Source organism: Balaenoptera ricei, chromosome 20 (assembly GCF_028023285.1).
Source record: "Balaenoptera ricei isolate mBalRic1 chromosome 20, mBalRic1.hap2, whole genome shotgun sequence".
NCBI lineage: Eukaryota > Metazoa > Chordata > Mammalia > Artiodactyla > Balaenopteridae > Balaenoptera > Balaenoptera ricei.
The window spans coordinates 55,802,934-55,821,355 of record NC_082658.1 but is presented as its reverse complement, the minus strand read 5'-3'; the positions used below and the strand labels follow the sequence as shown (position 1 = coordinate 55,821,355).

The following is an 18,422-nucleotide window of genomic DNA, read 5'->3' as shown; positions in this document are numbered from 1 at the left end:
TTTCCAGGGGGTGGAGTCGCCGGAGCATCATGGCTGCCTGCCGGGCTGAGGTTCCTGGCTCCGTGAGTGCTGTTCTCTGTCCCTCGTCCCTTTTTTCTTGCCTGTCCCAAATTTTCTTTCTGCTCCTGTAAGCTCCACCTTGCATCTTTGCCTCCCTGACTTAGCTGGCCGCCCCCAGGCGAGGGGGGACGGTGAGGCGCTTCGTCCCGCCCCTCTCACTGGTTCTGCGATTACATTTATTCCATCATGGCTGTGGCGCCGGCTGTGAGCCATAAATACACGTCTGTCCACTCTTTAGGCTTCAAGCCCAATGGGAAGCCAGGAGCAGACGAACGGCTAACTGTGGGGCTGTGGATTCCTGGGGGAGACCCCTGACGCAGCTGTATGGGAAAGGGGTAACCGATAATCTGGAAAAGCTTCTGAGACCCGAAGTGTGTGCAGGAGTTAGCAAGGAAAAAAAAAAAAAAAAGCGCTAAAAGAAGTTTCAAGGCGGAGGCAAAAAACGTGTTCAAAGGCAAGAGATAGAGCAGGTGTCTTTGAAACACTCAAAAAGTTCAGCTGGGTGGTGGTGGAGGGGGTCAAAGGTGACCGTCTCGTAAGTCTTGGTAGGCAGTGATTTCAACCGGAGGATAATTGGGAGTTATTGAAGGGTTCTAAGCAAAAGAGTGGATGAGTTTTGTTTTCGTTTCCTGAGGTAGCAGAGTAGAGAGTGGACTGCGGTGGTCCCCAACCTTTTTGGCACCAGGGACCGGTTTCGTGGAAGACAGTTTCTTTTTCGGGGGGGGGGGGATGGTTTCGGGATGATTCAAGCACATTGATTTATTATGGTCTCTGTGCAGTCAGACCTCTCTGCTAATGATAATTTATTTGTTTTTGCAGCTACTCCCCAGCGCTAGCGTCACTGCCTCAGCTCCACCTCAGATCATCAGGCGTTAGATTCTCATAAGGAGCGCACAGTCTAGATCCCTCACATGCGCAGGTCACAGTAGGGTTCTCGCTTCTATGAGAATCTAATGCCATCGCTGCTCTGAAAGGAGGCGGAGCTCAGGCAACAATGCGAGCGATGGGGAGTGGCTGTAAATACAGATGAAGCTTCGCTTGCTCACCGCCCGCTGCTCACCTCCTCCTGTGCGGCCTGGTTCCTAACAGGCCACCGACCGGTACCGGTCCATGGCCCGGGGGTTGGGGACCCCTGGACTAGAGAGTATCAGTCAGAACGCTGTGGTTTAAATGTAGTAAGAGATGGTAGTGACACCGACCATGGCAGCAATGTTGAGGTTCCAGAGGTGAAAACAGTAAAAAGATATTGAGGAGATAGAATCTAAATTAAGTAAGCTCCCCAGATTAATACTGATATAGGCCGAAGTTTGAGAACACTGTACACTTTCTTCTCGACCTCATCCACTGACTGCATGGCTTTAATAGCCAGTGATAGATGCTGATTTTTCCTAAATCTCTACTTTGGCTGTGATCTCTCTCCTGAGCTCTAGTTATATCCATCTGCCTGCCAGATTCTCCATCTGGCCAGCCTACAGGCACCACATATGCCCAACAATGAGCTTTTCAGAAAATCCACCCCTCTTCCAATGTTCACTAACTTGGCAAATAGCACCCTCAACTGAATAGTTCTGCCGTGAAATGTGGATGTCCTCTTTCACTTCTTCCTTTCCCTACACAAGACCCAAGTTCAAAACACACTCTGGAGCTAACTCCCCCCACCCCACCCACTCCTGGATTCTGAGTCAATAGACTGGATCACCTAAAAATCAGTTGCATTTTAAACAGAACTTCGGTGATTCTGAGGCATCAGTACCACTTTGAGAAACAGTAGTATTCAGTGTGCCAATGGACAGGTCCTCAGGAATAGGAGCTAAAAGAGTAGATCAAGAGAGGAAGGCAAAAAGTGTAGGAGTCTGATGTTGGTGGGCAGTTCTAAGTGATAATCTGGTCCAATTTTGACAACACTGACCATGAACAAGAGTGTTTGACTGAGGTGGGGTGAAGGTGAAGGTCAATGATAGGGTGATAGGGCCATCCACAAGGACACTGAAGCCATCTAGAACTTGAACACTGGTTTTTCAAGCTGTTTTCAAGCTGCTAAAGGTTAACTGGATGTGGAGGAGTGACTGGAGGAGCATTGGAGGAACAGGGATAGAGCTATAATGGTTTTGAATTATCACTGGGGATAAGAAGGATAAAGATCATTAAGTATTGTTGAACTCTGTCGGAATTTTAAAATAAATCTGCTTAGCACTAGGAGTAAGCTAAGCTGGCCCCCTCCCCTAGAGTTATCTGTATATAGAGGCAACTATGTCCCCAGAATCTGGTACAGACACGAAGATGGTTCCTGTCCTCCTTAGGAAGCCCACATCTTAGCTACAAAGACAGAACAGGAAACAATTCCAGTGGGATTGTATCTCATACATATTTAGCTTATAGGCACTCAAATGTATATACTTCATTAAAACAAGAGGGGGATGATTAAAAATTATACTCTGCTTATGTCCTTTTATGTAATGTCTACTAGGCACATTTCCATTTCCATATACATATTACTGTACAGTGTTATGTACTATTCCTTATGAGCAATTTAAAGGATTTTTTTTGAGGGTGACCTTAGACCAGTCTTGTTTTTCAACTTGCTGGCTTTAGAATCAGACCGCATAGAAGGTGGGCTGCCACTGTATCCGGTGGTCAGTGCTCCATGTGCAAGGTACTGTGGGAGCTCCAAGGAGGGAGCAGCGTTCTGTCGGGGATACTCAAAGAAGGGTTCACAAGGAATATTTATTCTACTTGAGCACTTTCAGGATTGGTACAGGTTTGTTAAAGAAAGAGGCAAGACCAAAGCTGGATGGCCAGTTTTCTAAGTTGATTGGCTGAACTAAGACTTCTAAGGTTTCTTCAAGCTCTAAACTCCTTTACTTTACATCTTCATTTTTTCCCGCTTGATTTTTTTTTTTTTTTTGGCTGCGCTGGGTCTTCGTTGCTGCACACAGGCTTTCTCTAGTTGCGGCGAGCGGGGGGGTGGCTACTCTTCGTTGCAGTGCGGGAGCTTCTCTTATTGCAGAACATGGGCTCTAGGCACCCGGGCTTCAGTAGTTGCAGTGCGCGGGCTCAGTAGTTGTAGTCCACGGGCTCTAGAGCGCAGACTCAGTAGTTGTGGCGCACAGGCTTAGTTGCTCCATGACATGTGGGATCTTCCAGGACCAGGGATCGAACCCGTGTCACCTGCATCTGTAGGTGGATTCTTAACCACTGTGCCACCAGGGAAGTTCTCCCTCTTGATTTAAAAAAAAAAAAAAAAAAAAATCTATTCCTTTATTCTTCCCCAGTTTCCTTGGTGGGCAAGATGGTCAGGAAGGTGTATGAACTCGCTTCACTTTCCTCAGGAGCAAGCCTGGCTGGAGGCTGCCCAGGCCTTCATCGAAGAGACCCTGTGTCCACCTGGCAAGGAGCCTGATGTCCAGTTGGCTCAGTTGGTAATTGACTGTGTGAAGACTATCTGGTTGTCCCAGGGAAGGAACCAGGGTTTAACGCTGCCCCTCAGCTACAGGTAAGGAGAAGTGGGGAGTGGGGTAACCAGGAAAGTTAACTTTGGGATTGAAAAGGAAGGACTTATCATTTGAGTTGAGTGAGGGGAAACTTAAGGGGAGGAAAAGGTGGTCTAAAGAAAACCCCTTCTGCCGGTCTTTCTCATTCTCCATCAAGCTGCTTTCCTTTTCCTGTAGTTCTCCTTAATTGTCTCAAGTCAAGTTTAGAGACAAGGAGAGGGGCGTGAGAAGATAGAAAGAAAATACGGAAAAAGAACCCTCAAAGTGGGGAGAGAGGCTGATACTATTTCATTTTGTGCGTTAGGAAGCTAAGATACAGACCATGATCTTTCAGCAAGTGTAGATCGTTGTTTTTGGAAGACCTGAGTTTGAGGCCTTCTGAAGGTGTTTTTTTGTTTGTTTTGTTTTTGTCCTTTTTAACACTATACTACCATTCGTAAACCGTTCTAGGCAATGTTAATAAAGTACTACAGGAAAAGGGTTCCATGGCCAAATAAGTTTGAGAGACATTGGATAAGATAAACTTCTCTAGGAGAATCATGAGGCTCATTGACAGGTTAAAGGCTCCGAAAAGTTCTGCAAAAAGAAACCTGCTTACTCCTCGTAGAAGTAACTACTATCTGAAGTATGAGGGTATATCATTCTTGTGAATATCTTTATATTTTTTTCTATCCATGCATCTATTCCTAAGCAATATACAGTAGTTTTACATACCTTTAGACTTTGTATAAATGGTACCATACCTTGTATATCCTCTGCAGTTTGCTTTTTTGTGCTTAACATTATGCTTCTGAGATTTATTCACATTGATAGCTCTAGGTCATTTATTTTAACTGCTGTATGGTATTCTGTTACGTGAATAAACATATCACTGTTCTTTTTTTAAAAAAGGTAGAAATCTGTTTAGCTTTGTTTATTTTGTTATTTCCCAATAATAACTGAAAATCCAAAAAGAATAATTGAAAAGTGGTAAGTCAGCAATTTTTAGAAAACTTGCAACCTGTTTAAGTTTCTTGTTATTCTTCAAGATAAATGTGGACTAGATAGCACAATATGTAGAAGATGATGGATGAGGATAGAGTAAAAATTATTTGACAGGTATAAATATTCATTCATTTTTCCATTTCCCTTCACTGAGTGCCTGCTGTGTGCCAGGTACTGTGGTGGCCTTGAAAGTTAGAGGGCAGTGGCCCATGCAAAAGGTCTGCGGTTATCACCTTCAGTTTCCTGACCCAAACCCTGAAGAATCTGAGAAAAGTGACCCCTATCCTTACTGTTTTCTGTCCTGAAGGTGCCTAGGGTAAAGGCACAGTTCCCTCCAGTTGTTTTTTCCTAGGCTTTTGTAGAAGTAGGGAAAGACAAAAAGACTTTTGAGTGAGACATACCTGGCTTTGCCACCTACACCACTGTGTACCTGAACCTCTGTAAATTTCCTCTTTGGTGTGTTTCCAGGGGTTTTTGGTGAAGATTCAATGCAGTATTGAGCGTGAATGGACCCAGTACAGTATGTGTATAGCAGGGGTGCAACGATGTTAGTTTCTGTCTTTGCCTTTTATCTGCTCTGAAGTCATTGGGGAAGAATGAGGCAGATGCGGAAGGGGAGTGGGCCATCTAGAACAGCATTTCTAATATTTAGCACTCACATGTGGCTTATGTTCATGAGTGCAACAAGGAGGATAAATTGTCATGTTTTGTAACCTTATCGTGTTTCTTTTCTGCTGAAAAAACCATGGGAATGGAAGTGAGTGAAAAAACCATGGGAATGTAATAATGGTATTAGAAAAATGTGAATCTATCACAACTTTGATAATTTAACTTGTATCACATTCTCTGTGATATACCTCACAATTGGTAGTGACTCAGCAGTGTTGCGGCACTTTGCTTAAGAATGGTTGATCTCAGACTTCCCTGGTGGCGCAGTGGTTAAGAATCCGCCTGCCAACACAGGGGACATGGGTTCGAGCCCTGGTCCGGGAAGATCCCACATGCCGCGGAGCAACTAAGCCCGTGCACCACAACTACTGAGCCTGTGCTCTAGAGCCCGCGAGCCGCAACTACTGAGCCCGCGTGCCACAACTACTGAAGCCCACGCACCTAGAGCCCATGCTCTGCAACAAGAGAAGCCACCACAATGAGAAGCCAACGCACCACAATGAAGAGTAGCCCCCGCTCGCCGCAACTAGAGAAAGCCTGTGCGCAGCAACAAAGACCCAATGCAGCCAAAACTAAATAAATAAATAAATACATTTATTTAAAAAAAAAATGGTTGATCTCAAACATCTCTTGAGATTTGGGAGCTTGTGATATCAACTCCCACCTCAGCCTCAGCTTCCCAGCCAGTCTCTAGTACTGTGATACTCCAGACTAGGAAGGAAACCTGGCTGGGGCCAATGAGGTTGAGCCATTAGGCAGATGCCTTAGTGCCCCCACTGAAGTTCTCTGTGGAGCTGAGAGCTGAGATGCTGTCAAGGGAGCAGTTTGTGTTGTCTCTAAAATGTTCTCCCCACGTGCTCATCTCCTCAGGCTGCTCTTACATTCCCACTCCACTTGTCTGGGTCCTCTCTGTGGCACTGTCTTGTTCAAGACATGATTCAGCACAGACTTTCTTCCTGCCTTCCCTAGGTACTACCCAGTGTTTGGACCCAGACCCCATCCTCATTTTCTTAGGCCCTCACTCCCAGTTTTTTCAATCAATCAAACTTTCTTAGTCCAGGTTCCCCACTGATCTTTCCTTGGGATCTTGGGGGATTGTTGGGGTTGAGGATAAAATTCCTAGGCTTGGACATAGCTTTACAAAACTTCTGTTCTCTTCACTCTGCAGCTTTGTCTCAGTAAAGGACCTCAGGACCCACCAACGTCTTCCGTGCTGCAGCCACTTGTCCTGGAGCAGTACTGCGTACCAGGCTTGGGCCAAAGAGGCTGGACCATGTGGGGTCCCCCTGCCCCGGGAACGGCTGTTACTTTTAGGGACGCTAACAGACCTATCAGGGGACTTGGAACAAGAGTGCAGGAATGGAAGCCTCTATATAAGAGATAACACTGGTACCCTGGGCTGTGAGGTGAGTAGGAAGGGCGCAGTCAGATCCCTCAGATCCTAATAAGAATGGTGTCTAGGGAGCAAGACAATTAAGTCTCTGAGGGAACAGAGATGGAGGGGGGGGTTGGACTGGATGCTAGGGTCCTGATTAATCCTCACCCTTGGTCTTTTCTAGCTCATAGATCTGGACCTTTCTTGGTTGGGCCATCTCTTTCTGTTCCCCAGCTGGAGTTACCTCCCTCCTGCGATGAAGTCCTCAGGAGAAGGGCACTTGGAGCTCTGGGGTGCCCCTGTGCCAGTGTTTCCCTTGACCATCAGTCCTGGCCCCCTCACCCCCATCTCTGTTCTCTACCCAGAGATGGCTTCCCGCCTGCTCAGGCACAGGTGATTCTTCCGTGTAGGGGAGGGGGCAGCACTGTAAAACTGGGACGATGATGGTGGGTCAGTGGAAGGAGGGAAAGAAAGGCATCGAGAGTAATATAGGTGGAATGTTCCAAATCAGGGGAACAATGGGGCCTCTCAGAAAGTTAAGAGCCAGATTCTTCAAGGGAAGTGTGCCTTATCTAAGGGCAGGTAGAGTTTGAAGGAGGTTTTTAGAACAATGGCTTTGAGGTATGGAAATTTTACATCACTACTAGATTATAGTGGAAAGGAAGGCATTTGTAGGGGAAAAAAAAAAAGAGAAATAAAAATGACTTCTCTCTCTACTTTTTTTAGAAGCAAGCACAGAAATGTGCAGCCAAACCTTGCTGGGGAGCTGGTTCGATTGAGCGCTCTGGTGCAAAGTCGAAAGAAATCGTACTTCATCCTGTCTCTTGGTGGATCATCCCCAGTTGGCAGCCATGTGTCTGTCATCGTGCAGGTGAGGATTACAGTCAATTCAGGGGTGTGGAGGTGTGGGAGGGGGGTACGAACTCCTAATAGGAAAGATAACATCATAGGAGGAACCAGGTAGGAAAGGAGGACAGCTGGGGAGAGTTGTTTCTGGAACAGTGCTGTTGAGGGAGCAGTGTGAGTGACGCCTTCCCTACATACAGGAGTTGGGGAGTAGACTTCCCTGCTGTGCAGCTCATTCGAGGAGACAACTTTTGTATCATGTGTCCCGTTTTGAAAACCTGCCAGAATCACTTGTTTTTCCCCTGCATTAGAAGAATGACCAAGGAAAGTATTTATCTTAACACCATTAAAACATGAAATCCATGTATTTTTAGTAAAACTTGGTACGTATTGTTGAGTCTTTTTATATCAACTGGTATGATTTTATTTATTTATTTATTTTTTTAAAAATATTTATTTATTTGGTTGTGCCGGGTCTTAGTTGCAGCAGGTGGGCTCTTTAGTTGCGGCTCCCAGGCTCCTTAGTTATGGCTTGCCAGCTCCTTAGTTGTGGCATGCAAACTCTTAGTTGTGGCATGCACGTGAGATCTAGTTCCCTGACCAGGGATCGAACCTGGGCCCCCTGCATTGGGAGTGCAGAGTCTTATCCACTGCGCCACCAGGGAAGTCCCTGGTATGATTTTAAAGTCATTGTTTTTTATTTTTTATAATTTTTATTTATTTATTTATTTATTTATTTATGGCTGTGTTGGGTTTTCGTTTCTGTGCGAGGGCTCCGTGGCATGTGGGATCTTCCCAGACCAGGGCTCGAACCCGTGTCCCCTGCATTGGCAGGCGGATTCTCAACCACTGCGCCACCAGGGAAGCCCTAAAGTCATTCATTTTTATACTGATTATTGTTATACGATTTATACAATTATCTGAATAACGTTTCAGAAGCATTCAAAACAATTAAAGGATGAATGGGCTCTTTAACATACATATCGAAAAAGGAAACTGAAATTTACTAGCACTATAAGAATTCTTACCTGTATCTGTGTGTGTCATGAGCTGGAGTAACAGTAATTAGAGTATAAAGAAACTAAAAAAGCTTACAAACCACCCAAATTTCTAATCTTGTTTTTTCCTCTTGGGTTAAAGAGGAGCTTATGTATATTGTTTACATTAGAATGTTTTAAGTCTCCTAGAGCATTCAAAAATTCTGGGCATGGTAGGATTGGCTCATTCGAGGGAGAAAGCTCTGAAATGCACTTGAATTTCTGCAGGGCAACTAAAGTAGGCCAAGCCCTTTGGGTAGTTTATAATCTTATTGTAGATTCTATATCATATTGATTTGTAAAACAAGCAGAGAGTAATACAGAACAGTGTGTAAATTCCAAGGTGTGTGGTATAGTTGTAACTGCTATAGCAGGTTAGCTAGAGTTTATTATGTGGAGAGAAGCCTAAGAAGGGAGAGTTTAGACTCGATCTGGTTCTTGAAGGTGGCTAGGATTTGAATCCCTAGAAGAGAGGGAGGGCTGTCTGGGACTAGAGTATCACCTGTACCAAGATTGGCCCTTTATTGAGCATGTGCTGTATGCTAGGGGCTTTGGTCATTTCAGAGGCACAAAATTGAGTAAGATGATGGCTCTTGTCCTCTGGAAGCTCTCAGCCGGATAAGTGAGTCAGTGATTACTGTTCAGGGTCATAAGTGCTGGGGTAGAGACATGCACATGCACAAGGCACTGTGAAGGTGCAGAGGTGGGCTTTGGAATAAGTCTGGGAGGTCAGGGGAGGAGTGACCTTGGTTTGTTTACAGGCTGCTGAAGAGACACGTTGGAGAAATACTGTCACTCTAGATGATCCCAGTGAATCTCCTCCATGATAGAGGAGTGAGGTCATGTCTAGAAAGACAACTCTGAAGAGAGGAGTAAAGGTTCAGGGTAAACTGCTGTGCCAGGCAGTTGAGGATAAGAGATCGCTAAGCAGTGACAGAGGCGCAGCTGGAGAGGGTTAGCGGCAGTGTTTTGCCCTGGGGTGGTATAGGTCTGTCTTTCTCAGTAGGGTTTTTGCCTTAGAAGAAGAGTTGAGGAAAGAGAGGGCTGTGATGCTGTAAACTCAAGGGTGAAGTGTGGGTAAAAAGGGCAGGATTCAGGGGATAGGTATTCAGATCCTGGCATTTGGACAGAGGAAGGGAAGGACCTCAACGTCTGAATAAAGGAGAAGTGGCTGCAGTATTGGGAGGTCCTAGTGAGAGGTTAGAGGAAGTCTAGTGAGCCCAGGGGGAGCAGGGGAGAGCAGAAGCACCAGTATTCAGTCATTCATTCGTGTGTTCAGTCAAACCATCATTAGCTACTTGTTTTGCATAAGCAGTAAGCTTAAGTGAAATCTTAGCAATACCTTATGATGAGTTGTGACGTCCAAGTTCTGACTGGTGGTACCCAGCTGGTTTTAGAGAGAAATGGGGGTCTGTGAAGCGGAGCATAGGGGACCGTGAAGTATCCAGAGTCATCAGTGTGTTGGTTTTTTTTTTAATTAATTAATTTATTTATTTTTGGCTGTGTTGGGTCTTCGTTTCTGTGCGAGGGCTTTCTCTAGTTGCGGCGAGCTGGGGCCACTCTTCATCGCGGTGCGCGGGCCTCTCACTGTCGCGGCCTCTCTTGTTGCGGAGCACAGGCTCCAGACACGCAGGCTCAGTAGTTGTGGCTCACGGGCCCAGTTGCTCCGCGGCATGTGGGATCTTCCCAGACCAGGGCTCGAACCCGTGTCCCCTGCATTGGCAGGCAGGTTCTCAGCCACTGCACCACCAGGGAAGCCCCATCAGTGTGTTTTGAAGCCCCTGAGAATGGCAGCCGTGCTCTGGGAGGGACGTGCCCTAGAAGATCGTTACATTTATTAACGGTCTCATCGGTGTAACTTTTTTACTTTTGCTTACATTTCTTCAACAACCACCTTTCTCCATTCCCTATGAGACCCTCTGCCGTTCATTTTTACTTTCCTACTTGGATGTTTCTCCCTTTCCAACAGATTGAAAGTCTTCAGCATGTTATTTCTGGGTTTTTTCTTCATCTCAGCCCTTCCATCTTGTCTCTGGCAACTGCCAAGAACGTTCCTCCTCCATCCTGGCCAGGGTTTTCACTGCCTTGCTCATTCTGAGTTCTGAACATTTCTGTGTTGTTGCCTTTTGCTTGAATCACCCTTCTCTCTCCTCACTACTTCAGCAAAGCAGAGATGGCCTTCAGGACCCTGGCAAGTTCAGCTTCTTTCAATTGGCCTTCCTGATCATTCCACCCCATCCTGACCTCTTTCTTTCTCTGAAACCTTACCAGATGTGTATTGTTTTTGCCACTTGATCATACATGGCTCCATGTTATTACTTGGGTTTGTGTCTGTGTTTCCCATTGGTTTGAAATATGTTGGAGATGAGAGAAGTCTATGATATTTCCCTTAACATCTGTCCCAATACTGGATAGTTATGTACCATGTGCATACTGATTAAATAAGTGAATGTTGTTTGTATGGCTGGTTTGTATGTTGGAGTGGGATGGGGAAAGGGCAGAATTTTCTGAAAGGAATATTTATATATTTTGGAGAAAGTTGTAGGGGTGGTTTGTGCCTTGGGGGAGGGATTAGGAAGTATCTGCTGTCTCCTATGAGAGGGGAGAGATCCTGAGAGTTCTATGGCTTAAGACTTAATTGGCGAACAGGGAAGATGAAGAGGCAAGGAAAGGCTCTCGAGGAGCAGGTCTTTGAGGTCACATTGTGATGGGAAGGGACCCTGGCAGAGGGGCAGCATCATGGGAAGCCCCTCACGTACCGTGTTGCCTGCTTCCGCACAAGCCAGGTCCCTGCCCAGCTGGTGTGGCACCGAGCCCTTTGGCCTCATAAGGCCTATGTGCTGACGGAGCTGCGAGTGTCCAAGCTCCCTGGTCACCGATGCCGGATTTGGATGACCAGTCCCTCCTCCCAGCTTCTGCCACTGAAACCAGAATGTGTGCGAGAGCTGGAACTGGAGCTGGAAGGAGCCCCCTTGGAGACCAGCCCCCAGCCACTCCCCATACCCGGCAGTCCCCAAGGCAAGAAGGGTCCAGGTCCAGACGGTCTCGTCCGGGACTCCAGGCTCTTATCATACACGGTGAGCATAAGGGAGAGATCCTTGAGCCCGAAGGGCAGGAAACGTGGGGGTCTCCCAAGAGGAAGGGAACAGGGATCACCTGGCCCTTTGGCTTCTTTGCAGGGAACGGTCACTGGCACGCTGAATCAGCCTGCGGGCCTCTACGAGCTGGACGGGCAGCTGGGGCTCTGCCTCGCCTACCAGCAGTTCCGTGGCCTCAGGCAGGTAGTGCGGCCAGGAGTCCGTCTGGAGGTATGTGAGGGGCCAGGGCTGGTGACAGAAGGAGACCCTTTCAGTAGCTTCTCTTACCTTTACGGGCTGGTCCTTCTCTGCAGCAGGTCGACACCTCTACAGCAAAATTATGAAAATAATAAATGTGTGTTGGGGCGCGGGGGTGCTTTTGTTAAGAATGATTTGGACGAGAGCTCAGATCGGAAGGGAGTAGAGAGTGGGGCTCTGGGAGGAGCGGTTAGGCCCAGAGCCTCTCCTTTCCAGAAGGGTCTTCCAACTGGAGCTGAAGTGCAGGTGAGCAGCCAGGGCCCCGCTGGCCAGGAGCCCCCTGGCCCACAGAAAGGCTGAGTGAGGCTCCTGGGAGATGAAGCCTTACCGCAGGGGAGCGGCTTGTGATGGAAGGCGAGGCCTAAGGGGCTGGAGGGAAACAACCTATAAAGGAGAAATTGTATTTCTCCTGGGACCCAGGCAGTGGAAAACTGCATTTAACTCTGCCTGGGGTCACTGAGTTGCTTTTTCCCTTCTGCCTCCCCAGCTCCAGGATGTTCACCTCCTGCAGTCAATGGGTGGGGGGACGAGAAGGCCCATGTTAGCCCCCTGCCTCCGTGGCGCCGTTCTACTTCAGGGCTTCTCTCGTCTGATGCCTGAGACTCAGTCTTCCCACCGAGCCCCCGGGGCCTCCCTGTATGAGCAGCTGGTGTGGGAACATCAGTTAGGACTTCCCCTCTACCTGTGGGCCACCAAGGCCCTGGAGGAGCTGGCCTGCAAGTGAGGAGGACGAGGGTCTGGGCTGGGGAGGCGGTGGGAGTGGGACACTTGCTCTGTCAGCAAAGCCGGATTCTGGGAGAGACAGGGTCTTTGGGGGAAGTGACTCCGCTTCTTTCCGTGGCCAAGGCTGTGTCCCCATGTGCTGAGACACCACCAGTTCCTGCAGCATTCCTCGCCCGGGAACCCCAGCCTGGGACTACAGATCCTGGCCCCTACCTTGGAGGTTCTCGTTCCGCCTGGCTGCCCCGGTCGGAACACACACAACGAGATCCTTGACGAGCCGCATCGCTGTCCACTGCAGAAGGTCTGAGGATGTGGGGGCACGGAGCTGGCGGAGCTCACGCCCCGGGGGTCGCCCCGGGCACAGGGGATGCGTGATCTCATGTCTCTTCTCTCTGACAGTACGCTCGACTGCAGACCCCCTGCTCTTTCCCTACACTGGCCGCCCTGAAAGAGGAAGGGAAGTGCAGGGCCTGGGCCTCCTTTGACCCTAAGACCCTTCTGCCTCTCCCAGAGGCTTCTCACCTGCCCAGTTGCCAACTCAATCAGCGCCTGGCCTGGTCCTGGCTCTGCCTGCTGCCCTCTGCCTTCCACCCGGCCCCGGTAAGTGCGGCTCCAGCGGGACTCAGGGACTTCCTCTTTTTGCCATTTCCACTACCACTACCGTAGTCCTTTCTTGTCATTTTGACTACACTAGCCTTCTAACTAGAATGCTCCATCTCGTCTTGGCCCCCTCTAATCCGTTCTCCTGCAGCAACTAGAAGGGGGTGGGGTACAATTGAACATCGATTATAAAACTCTCTTAATTTAAATGCTTCTCTTGTTTCTACCAGTGTGTATAAAATCAAACCCAAACTCCTTGTTATGTCTTGGGAGGTCCTCCATGGTCTCCTACCTGTAACCTCGATTTGTATACTTTCTCTCTGGCTACTAAATGTGTGAATGCAGGTGCGTTTTTTCCACATCTGTCTACCGCACTTCAATATAAATTCTTTGAGGTCACAGACCATGTTTTTGTGGATCACTTTGTAGCTCTAACAGTTAACACAGTGCCTGGCACATGGTAGATGCTCAGTATATTTGTTTAATAAAACTTGATGCCTCGGCCAGTATATCTGTTTAATAAAACTTGATGCCTCGGCCTTCATCTCCTTGTAGGTTCTACTTGGGGTTCTGGTGCCTTCATCTCGTAAAGGTTGTCTGCGACTTCAGGACCAAAGTGGTTCCCTCCGCTGCCTACTCCTGGCCAAGCCCTCGCAGCCCCTCACTGACCCTGGGCTCATAGGTTTGGAGTTCAGAGGTGGAGAGAGATGGTGGTGGGGTAGAGGTTCTCTGAACTGGGGGCTTGGCAGAAAGCACTGCTGGGATTTACTAGAGATGCTGGAGTGGCTTCTGTTGATCAACCAGTCTGGCGGAAGGTGTAGGAGGCTGCTATTGGCAGGTGGTGTAAAGGAGCAAGGGGTTCCCGGCCAGAACTACAATTCCCAACATTCACTTCTCCCTCCCTAGGCACACCAGGATGACAACTTCCATTTCTTACCTTCTTAGTGTGGAAGAGTAATGGGCTTATTTGGGCTTACTGAGGTTTGTAGGCAGGGAAACCCCGGAGAGGAAAGCTTTTCAGATCTCGGAACAGGCGTTTTAGGGATTTATGAGAAAGTAGAATCAAGGCCTCTCAGCCTAGGTGGCCAGGGGTGGGATTGGCCCTGCAGGTGGAATGGTTTCTCCCTTGGAGGTATGACTCCTCCAAGATGGGGCTCAGGCCTAGGCCTTCACGTTGTGTTAGGGGAGCAGCTCTGGCCTGAGTTAGGCAGTGAGACCTGCAGGGCGGTCAGCTTTACTGCCCATCCCACAATCCTCTCCTCCTGCCAAAATAGAAATACTTTCTTCCTCCAGGCTGCCTGGTGCGGGCAGAGAGGTTCCAGTTGGTCGTAGAAAGGAATGTCAGAAGCAGCTTCCCATCGTGGAAGGAGCTGAGCATGACAGGCTTCATCCAGAAGAAGCAGGCCAGGTTGGTCATTAGAGTGGTGGCTGTCCTCTGAGTCTCTGAGGGGAAGGGGAAGGGCCCGGTGCAGGTGGTAGGACTCTGGGGCCCACAGCATCCGGTGCCTGCATTGCTAAGAAACCTATTCCTTGTCTCTCCCAACAGAGTCTATGTCCAGATTTTTCTGGCTGATGCCCTGATCCTGTCTGTGCCCAGACCTGTCCTTCACTCGGCCACCTCCTCAACACCTCCTCAGACAGAGCCCTCCCTCCCAGAGGGTCCCCACATAGGACAGAGCCGGCTGTTCTTGCTGTCCCACAAGGAGGCTCTGATGAAGAGGAACTTCTGTGTCCCCCCAGGAGCCAGTTCGGAGGTGCCCAAGCCCACCCTCAGTTTCCTTGTGTTAGGGAGCTGGCTTGGGGGCACCCAGAAGAAGGAGGGAACTGGATGGGGCCCACCCGAGCCCAGGGAAGATGAAAACTCAGATCAGAAGGTAAACTGGGAACTGGGGCCTGGGACCTGGGACCTGACCTCCTGTGCCCCAGCTCCTGTCTGAGGGACCCTGCTCTCCCCCTCAGGTTCTCCTCATCTTCCTCAGCTCCTCGGTCCGCTGGTTTGAGTTCTTGCACCCAGGGCAAGTGTACCGACTCGTGGTCCCTGGCCCTCCCGTGAGTGCCCTAGTTCACCATGCCCTTCCCCAGAAAGCTTTTTTTGGCTTGGGGTCTGGAGAGGAACTTCTAGGTCTAGAAGAAGGGTGGATTTAGATCACATAGAAGGCCTGTCTGTGTCTGGATCACTTCCTTCACTAGGCTCCAGAGAGGAAACAAAACTGGGTTGTAGTATGTTAGGAACCTCTCTCCGGACCAGGACACACTCAGAGACGATCATCTCCCCATTTCCTGGCAGACACCAATGTTGTTCAAGGAGGGTGGTTCATCCTGCGTATCACAGCGTCCTCCGGAGCTGGCTGGCTGTACGTCCTGCCTCACTGTCCAGGATGAGTGGACCCTGGAACTTGCGAGCTCCCAGGACATCCCAGAGGTGCTGGGTATCAGCAGGGCACTGCCTGAATCCTCGCTGACTGACCTGCTCAGTGACAAGTAAATGTCCCCCAGCTTCTCCAGCTAGTTTGGCTGCTCTCTCTTCCTCTGCCGTGGTTGCGTCGGATGAACAGCCCATTCTCTGCTACAGTGTGTGTTTCTTGCATGTGATTTAGCTCCTAGAGGAATGATGTCAGTGTAAGATGCAAGTTGTGTTTCACACTTGATTTTCCCCCCAGTATGTTACTGTTCGGAAATGACTGTGAGCAGGCTTTCTCACAATTCAGGAAAAGCTTTAGCAATAAAAGGAAATATAAGAGACAAAAAAACAAGGACAAAAGCTGAAAAGCTTTAGGGAACAACCTTCCTTTAGTGCAAGAAGTGGCTGGCTTATGGCTTCAGGAACAGCTATACTTTCCTCGTGTAGGCTTTTTCGGGGTAGCTGCAGTGCAGTTGAAGAAGCTGCAGAGATACTTCCCCCCTGTGTAAGCAAACAAACACCCTACTGGATTACATGTGTAATTTTTACAAAATTGATCACTGTCAGAAGTGAAAGTTTTCAAGGACCTATGATTTGAAGGGAGGGGGCATGGGCCCCAGCATACAAAGCTGTGAACAATGGACTGACAGATTCTGGGTGTAAATGCATGTGGAGATTCACCTCTGCTGGGGCGTTTCTTGGTGAGGCCTCTGGGTGCAAGGCTGTGTGGGTTTTGAGTGATCTGCACAACCCTGCTTTTCCCATGAACCCTGTTACTTTTAGCATGTGGTTTGAGACAGTGCAAGGCTTTCCAGGGCCTCATAGATAATGTTCTGGCAGATACTGTAACTCCTTTCTGTCCTTGGATCTGACTCCATTCTCTGCTTTCTTAAGCCTCCATTCTCACTGTATTTCTCTGACCTTCCAGTTTCACAGATTCCTTGGTGTCTTTCTCAGCTGAGATTTTGTCACATCTCTGGATAAAGCCTGGTAATGACACCTCTTTTGGGGAAAGGTATGAAATACAGTGGTGGGACCTTGTGATTCTGAGAGAGACCACTGACCCCTCGCCTCTCCTTCTGTAGGGAGCTCTGGGGCCACGAGACGGTGTGTGAAGCTCACCGTAGCTCTGGAGACGGCTGACTGCGAATTCCCCCCTCACTTGGACATATATATCGAAGACCCACACTTGCCTCCCCCACAGGGACTTCTTCCAGGAGCCCGAGTCTACTTTAACCAGCTAGAGAAAAAGGTTTCCAGGTGAAGATCTGTGTTGATGTCCTTGCCTCCCCTTCCTACTGATGTGGTTCTCTTGAACACTCGCCCCTACGTGTGTGGCAATGACAACTTCTCTTTGGTATTACGTTTACACGTTTACTGTGTTTCTCTGGCGTTTATGCCCTCTGCCCCTGCGAGATGTTCCAGACCAGTCCTTCCCTTATTCTTCCCTCTGCTCCAGTAGAGCCGGGGTTAGGGTATGTCCCTCGGGGGAGTGGCCTGGCCTGTAATGCAGTCCCAGCTCCTACCTCACATTGACTTCTTTCTCCTCATCACTCTTCCTCCTCTCCCTGCAGATCCCACAATGTTTATTGTTGTTTCCGGTCGTCTACCTGTGTGCAGGTCCTGAGTTTTCCCCCGGATACCACAATCAGGTCAGTGGCCCAGACCCCGATCCCTAAACTTCACAGCCTCACATCTGCATACCGTACTTGTTCCAGGGTCTGGAATTTTTGCCATAACTACAGTCTTCTCCACTCCTAGCCAAATATGTTGAGTTGCAAGGATTTCCTCTGCTTCAAATAAAAGATGTCCAGTACCTATCATTTTACCCAGAAAGATTTAGTGTTCTAGGATTTTCAAGGCTTTTCAGTCCAAAATACAAATCTTTCTTGGCTAACATCTTGGTTTTTCAAGACTGAGAAATAACTGATGACAATCAGAGATCAAGAATCAAAATGGGGGGACTTCCCTGGTGGTCCAGTGGGTAAGACCCTGCGCTCCCAATGCAGGGGGCTCAGGTTTGATCCCTGGTCCAATCCCTGGTCGGGGAACTAGATCCCGCATGCTTCAACTAAAGATCCCACGTGCCGCAACTATGAGCCCACATGCTGCAACTAAAGATCCCGTGTGCTGTAACGAAGACCCGGCGCAACAAAAACTAAAAAAAAAAAAAAAAAGAAGCAGCAAAATGGGGGCCAGGGGGCTTCCAGGAGAGCACGGAAGCCGCTACTGTCCCCATCTGTATGCGTGCTGAGTCCTTCCAGACACACCCTGCTTTTAGAACCCTGTTGGCTGTTTCTTGACCCCTTTCTCTTTAGTGCCCCCCTGCCCCACATCTACCTAGCTGAACTTCTGCAAGGTGACAAGGCCCCATTCCGGGCCACTGCTTCTTGCCATGTCGTTTCGGTCTTCAGCCTTCAGCTCCTCTGGGTGTGTGCTCATTGTACCAGCATCTGCCCGCAGGTATGAGAGGGAACAGGCCGAGCTGGGTGCAGGGTGCCAGAGGGATGTGATGGGATCCAGGGGATTTTCCCAACCACTTTCTTCATCCCAGGGAAGGTGTACTCGTCAGAGCCCTGCTTGCCCCACTCAGACGTCTATAAGCCAGGCCAGCATCAGGTGAGAGCAGAGCACAAGGTGGGTGCCCGTCCCACCACTTACATGACTTTGTGTCTGCTGTCCCAGTGTTTGCACAATTCCTGGCTTGTGGGAATTGCTTAATATTTTCAAATCAACGAATGAGAATAAAGTGAGCTAACGGCTGGAAAAGATGGAGAGGGAGTCATGTTGGGTCCAGGTGACTGGCCACCTGGGTTCCCTGTGGGAGTTGCTATTTCCTACTCCCCATCCCCCACCCCCGCCCCCAGGCTCCTGGTGGAGGATGGGACTGCCGAAGCTGTG

The 18,422-nt window shown here is 48.9% G+C and overlaps 1 protein-coding gene across 4 annotated transcripts in view; it reads left to right on the top strand.

The window, feature by feature from the left end:
- The first annotated feature begins 12 nt into the window (after nt 1-12).
- CTC1 (CST telomere replication complex component 1) overlaps nt 13-18,422 on the top strand; it is a 19,444-nt gene continuing 1,034 nt past the window's right edge. The window contains exons 1-21 of one of the 4 annotated variants that reach the window (XM_059906664.1): nt 13-62; nt 3,390-3,553; nt 6,373-6,610; nt 6,764-6,972; nt 7,306-7,450; nt 11,249-11,539; nt 11,642-11,770; nt 12,285-12,517; nt 12,644-12,821; nt 12,920-13,120; nt 13,676-13,802; nt 14,414-14,528; nt 14,667-14,994; nt 15,080-15,169; nt 15,408-15,601; nt 16,450-16,511; nt 16,607-16,781; nt 17,096-17,173; nt 17,840-17,984; nt 18,076-18,140; nt 18,389-18,422. The exon at nt 18,389-18,422 is cut by the window's right edge and continues 132 nt beyond it. In XM_059906664.1, coding sequence (XP_059762647.1) covers nt 30-62; nt 3,390-3,553; nt 6,373-6,610; nt 6,764-6,972; nt 7,306-7,450; nt 11,249-11,539; nt 11,642-11,770; nt 12,285-12,517; nt 12,644-12,821; nt 12,920-13,120; nt 13,676-13,802; nt 14,414-14,528; nt 14,667-14,994; nt 15,080-15,169; nt 15,408-15,601; nt 16,450-16,511; nt 16,607-16,781; nt 17,096-17,173; nt 17,840-17,984; nt 18,076-18,140; nt 18,389-18,422 — 3,234 coding nt within the window. In that variant the 5' untranslated portion in view covers nt 13-29. Of the gene's footprint in view, nt 63-3,389; nt 3,554-6,372; nt 6,611-6,763; nt 6,973-7,305; nt 7,451-11,244; nt 11,540-11,641; nt 11,771-12,284; nt 12,518-12,643; nt 12,822-12,919; nt 13,121-13,675; nt 13,803-14,413; nt 14,529-14,666; nt 14,995-15,079; nt 15,170-15,407; nt 15,602-16,449; nt 16,512-16,606; nt 16,782-17,095; nt 17,174-17,530; nt 17,753-17,839; nt 17,985-18,075; nt 18,141-18,388 lie in introns of those variants that run through there. The other 3 variants (XM_059906666.1, XM_059906665.1, XM_059906668.1) reach the window with 3 other exon arrangements.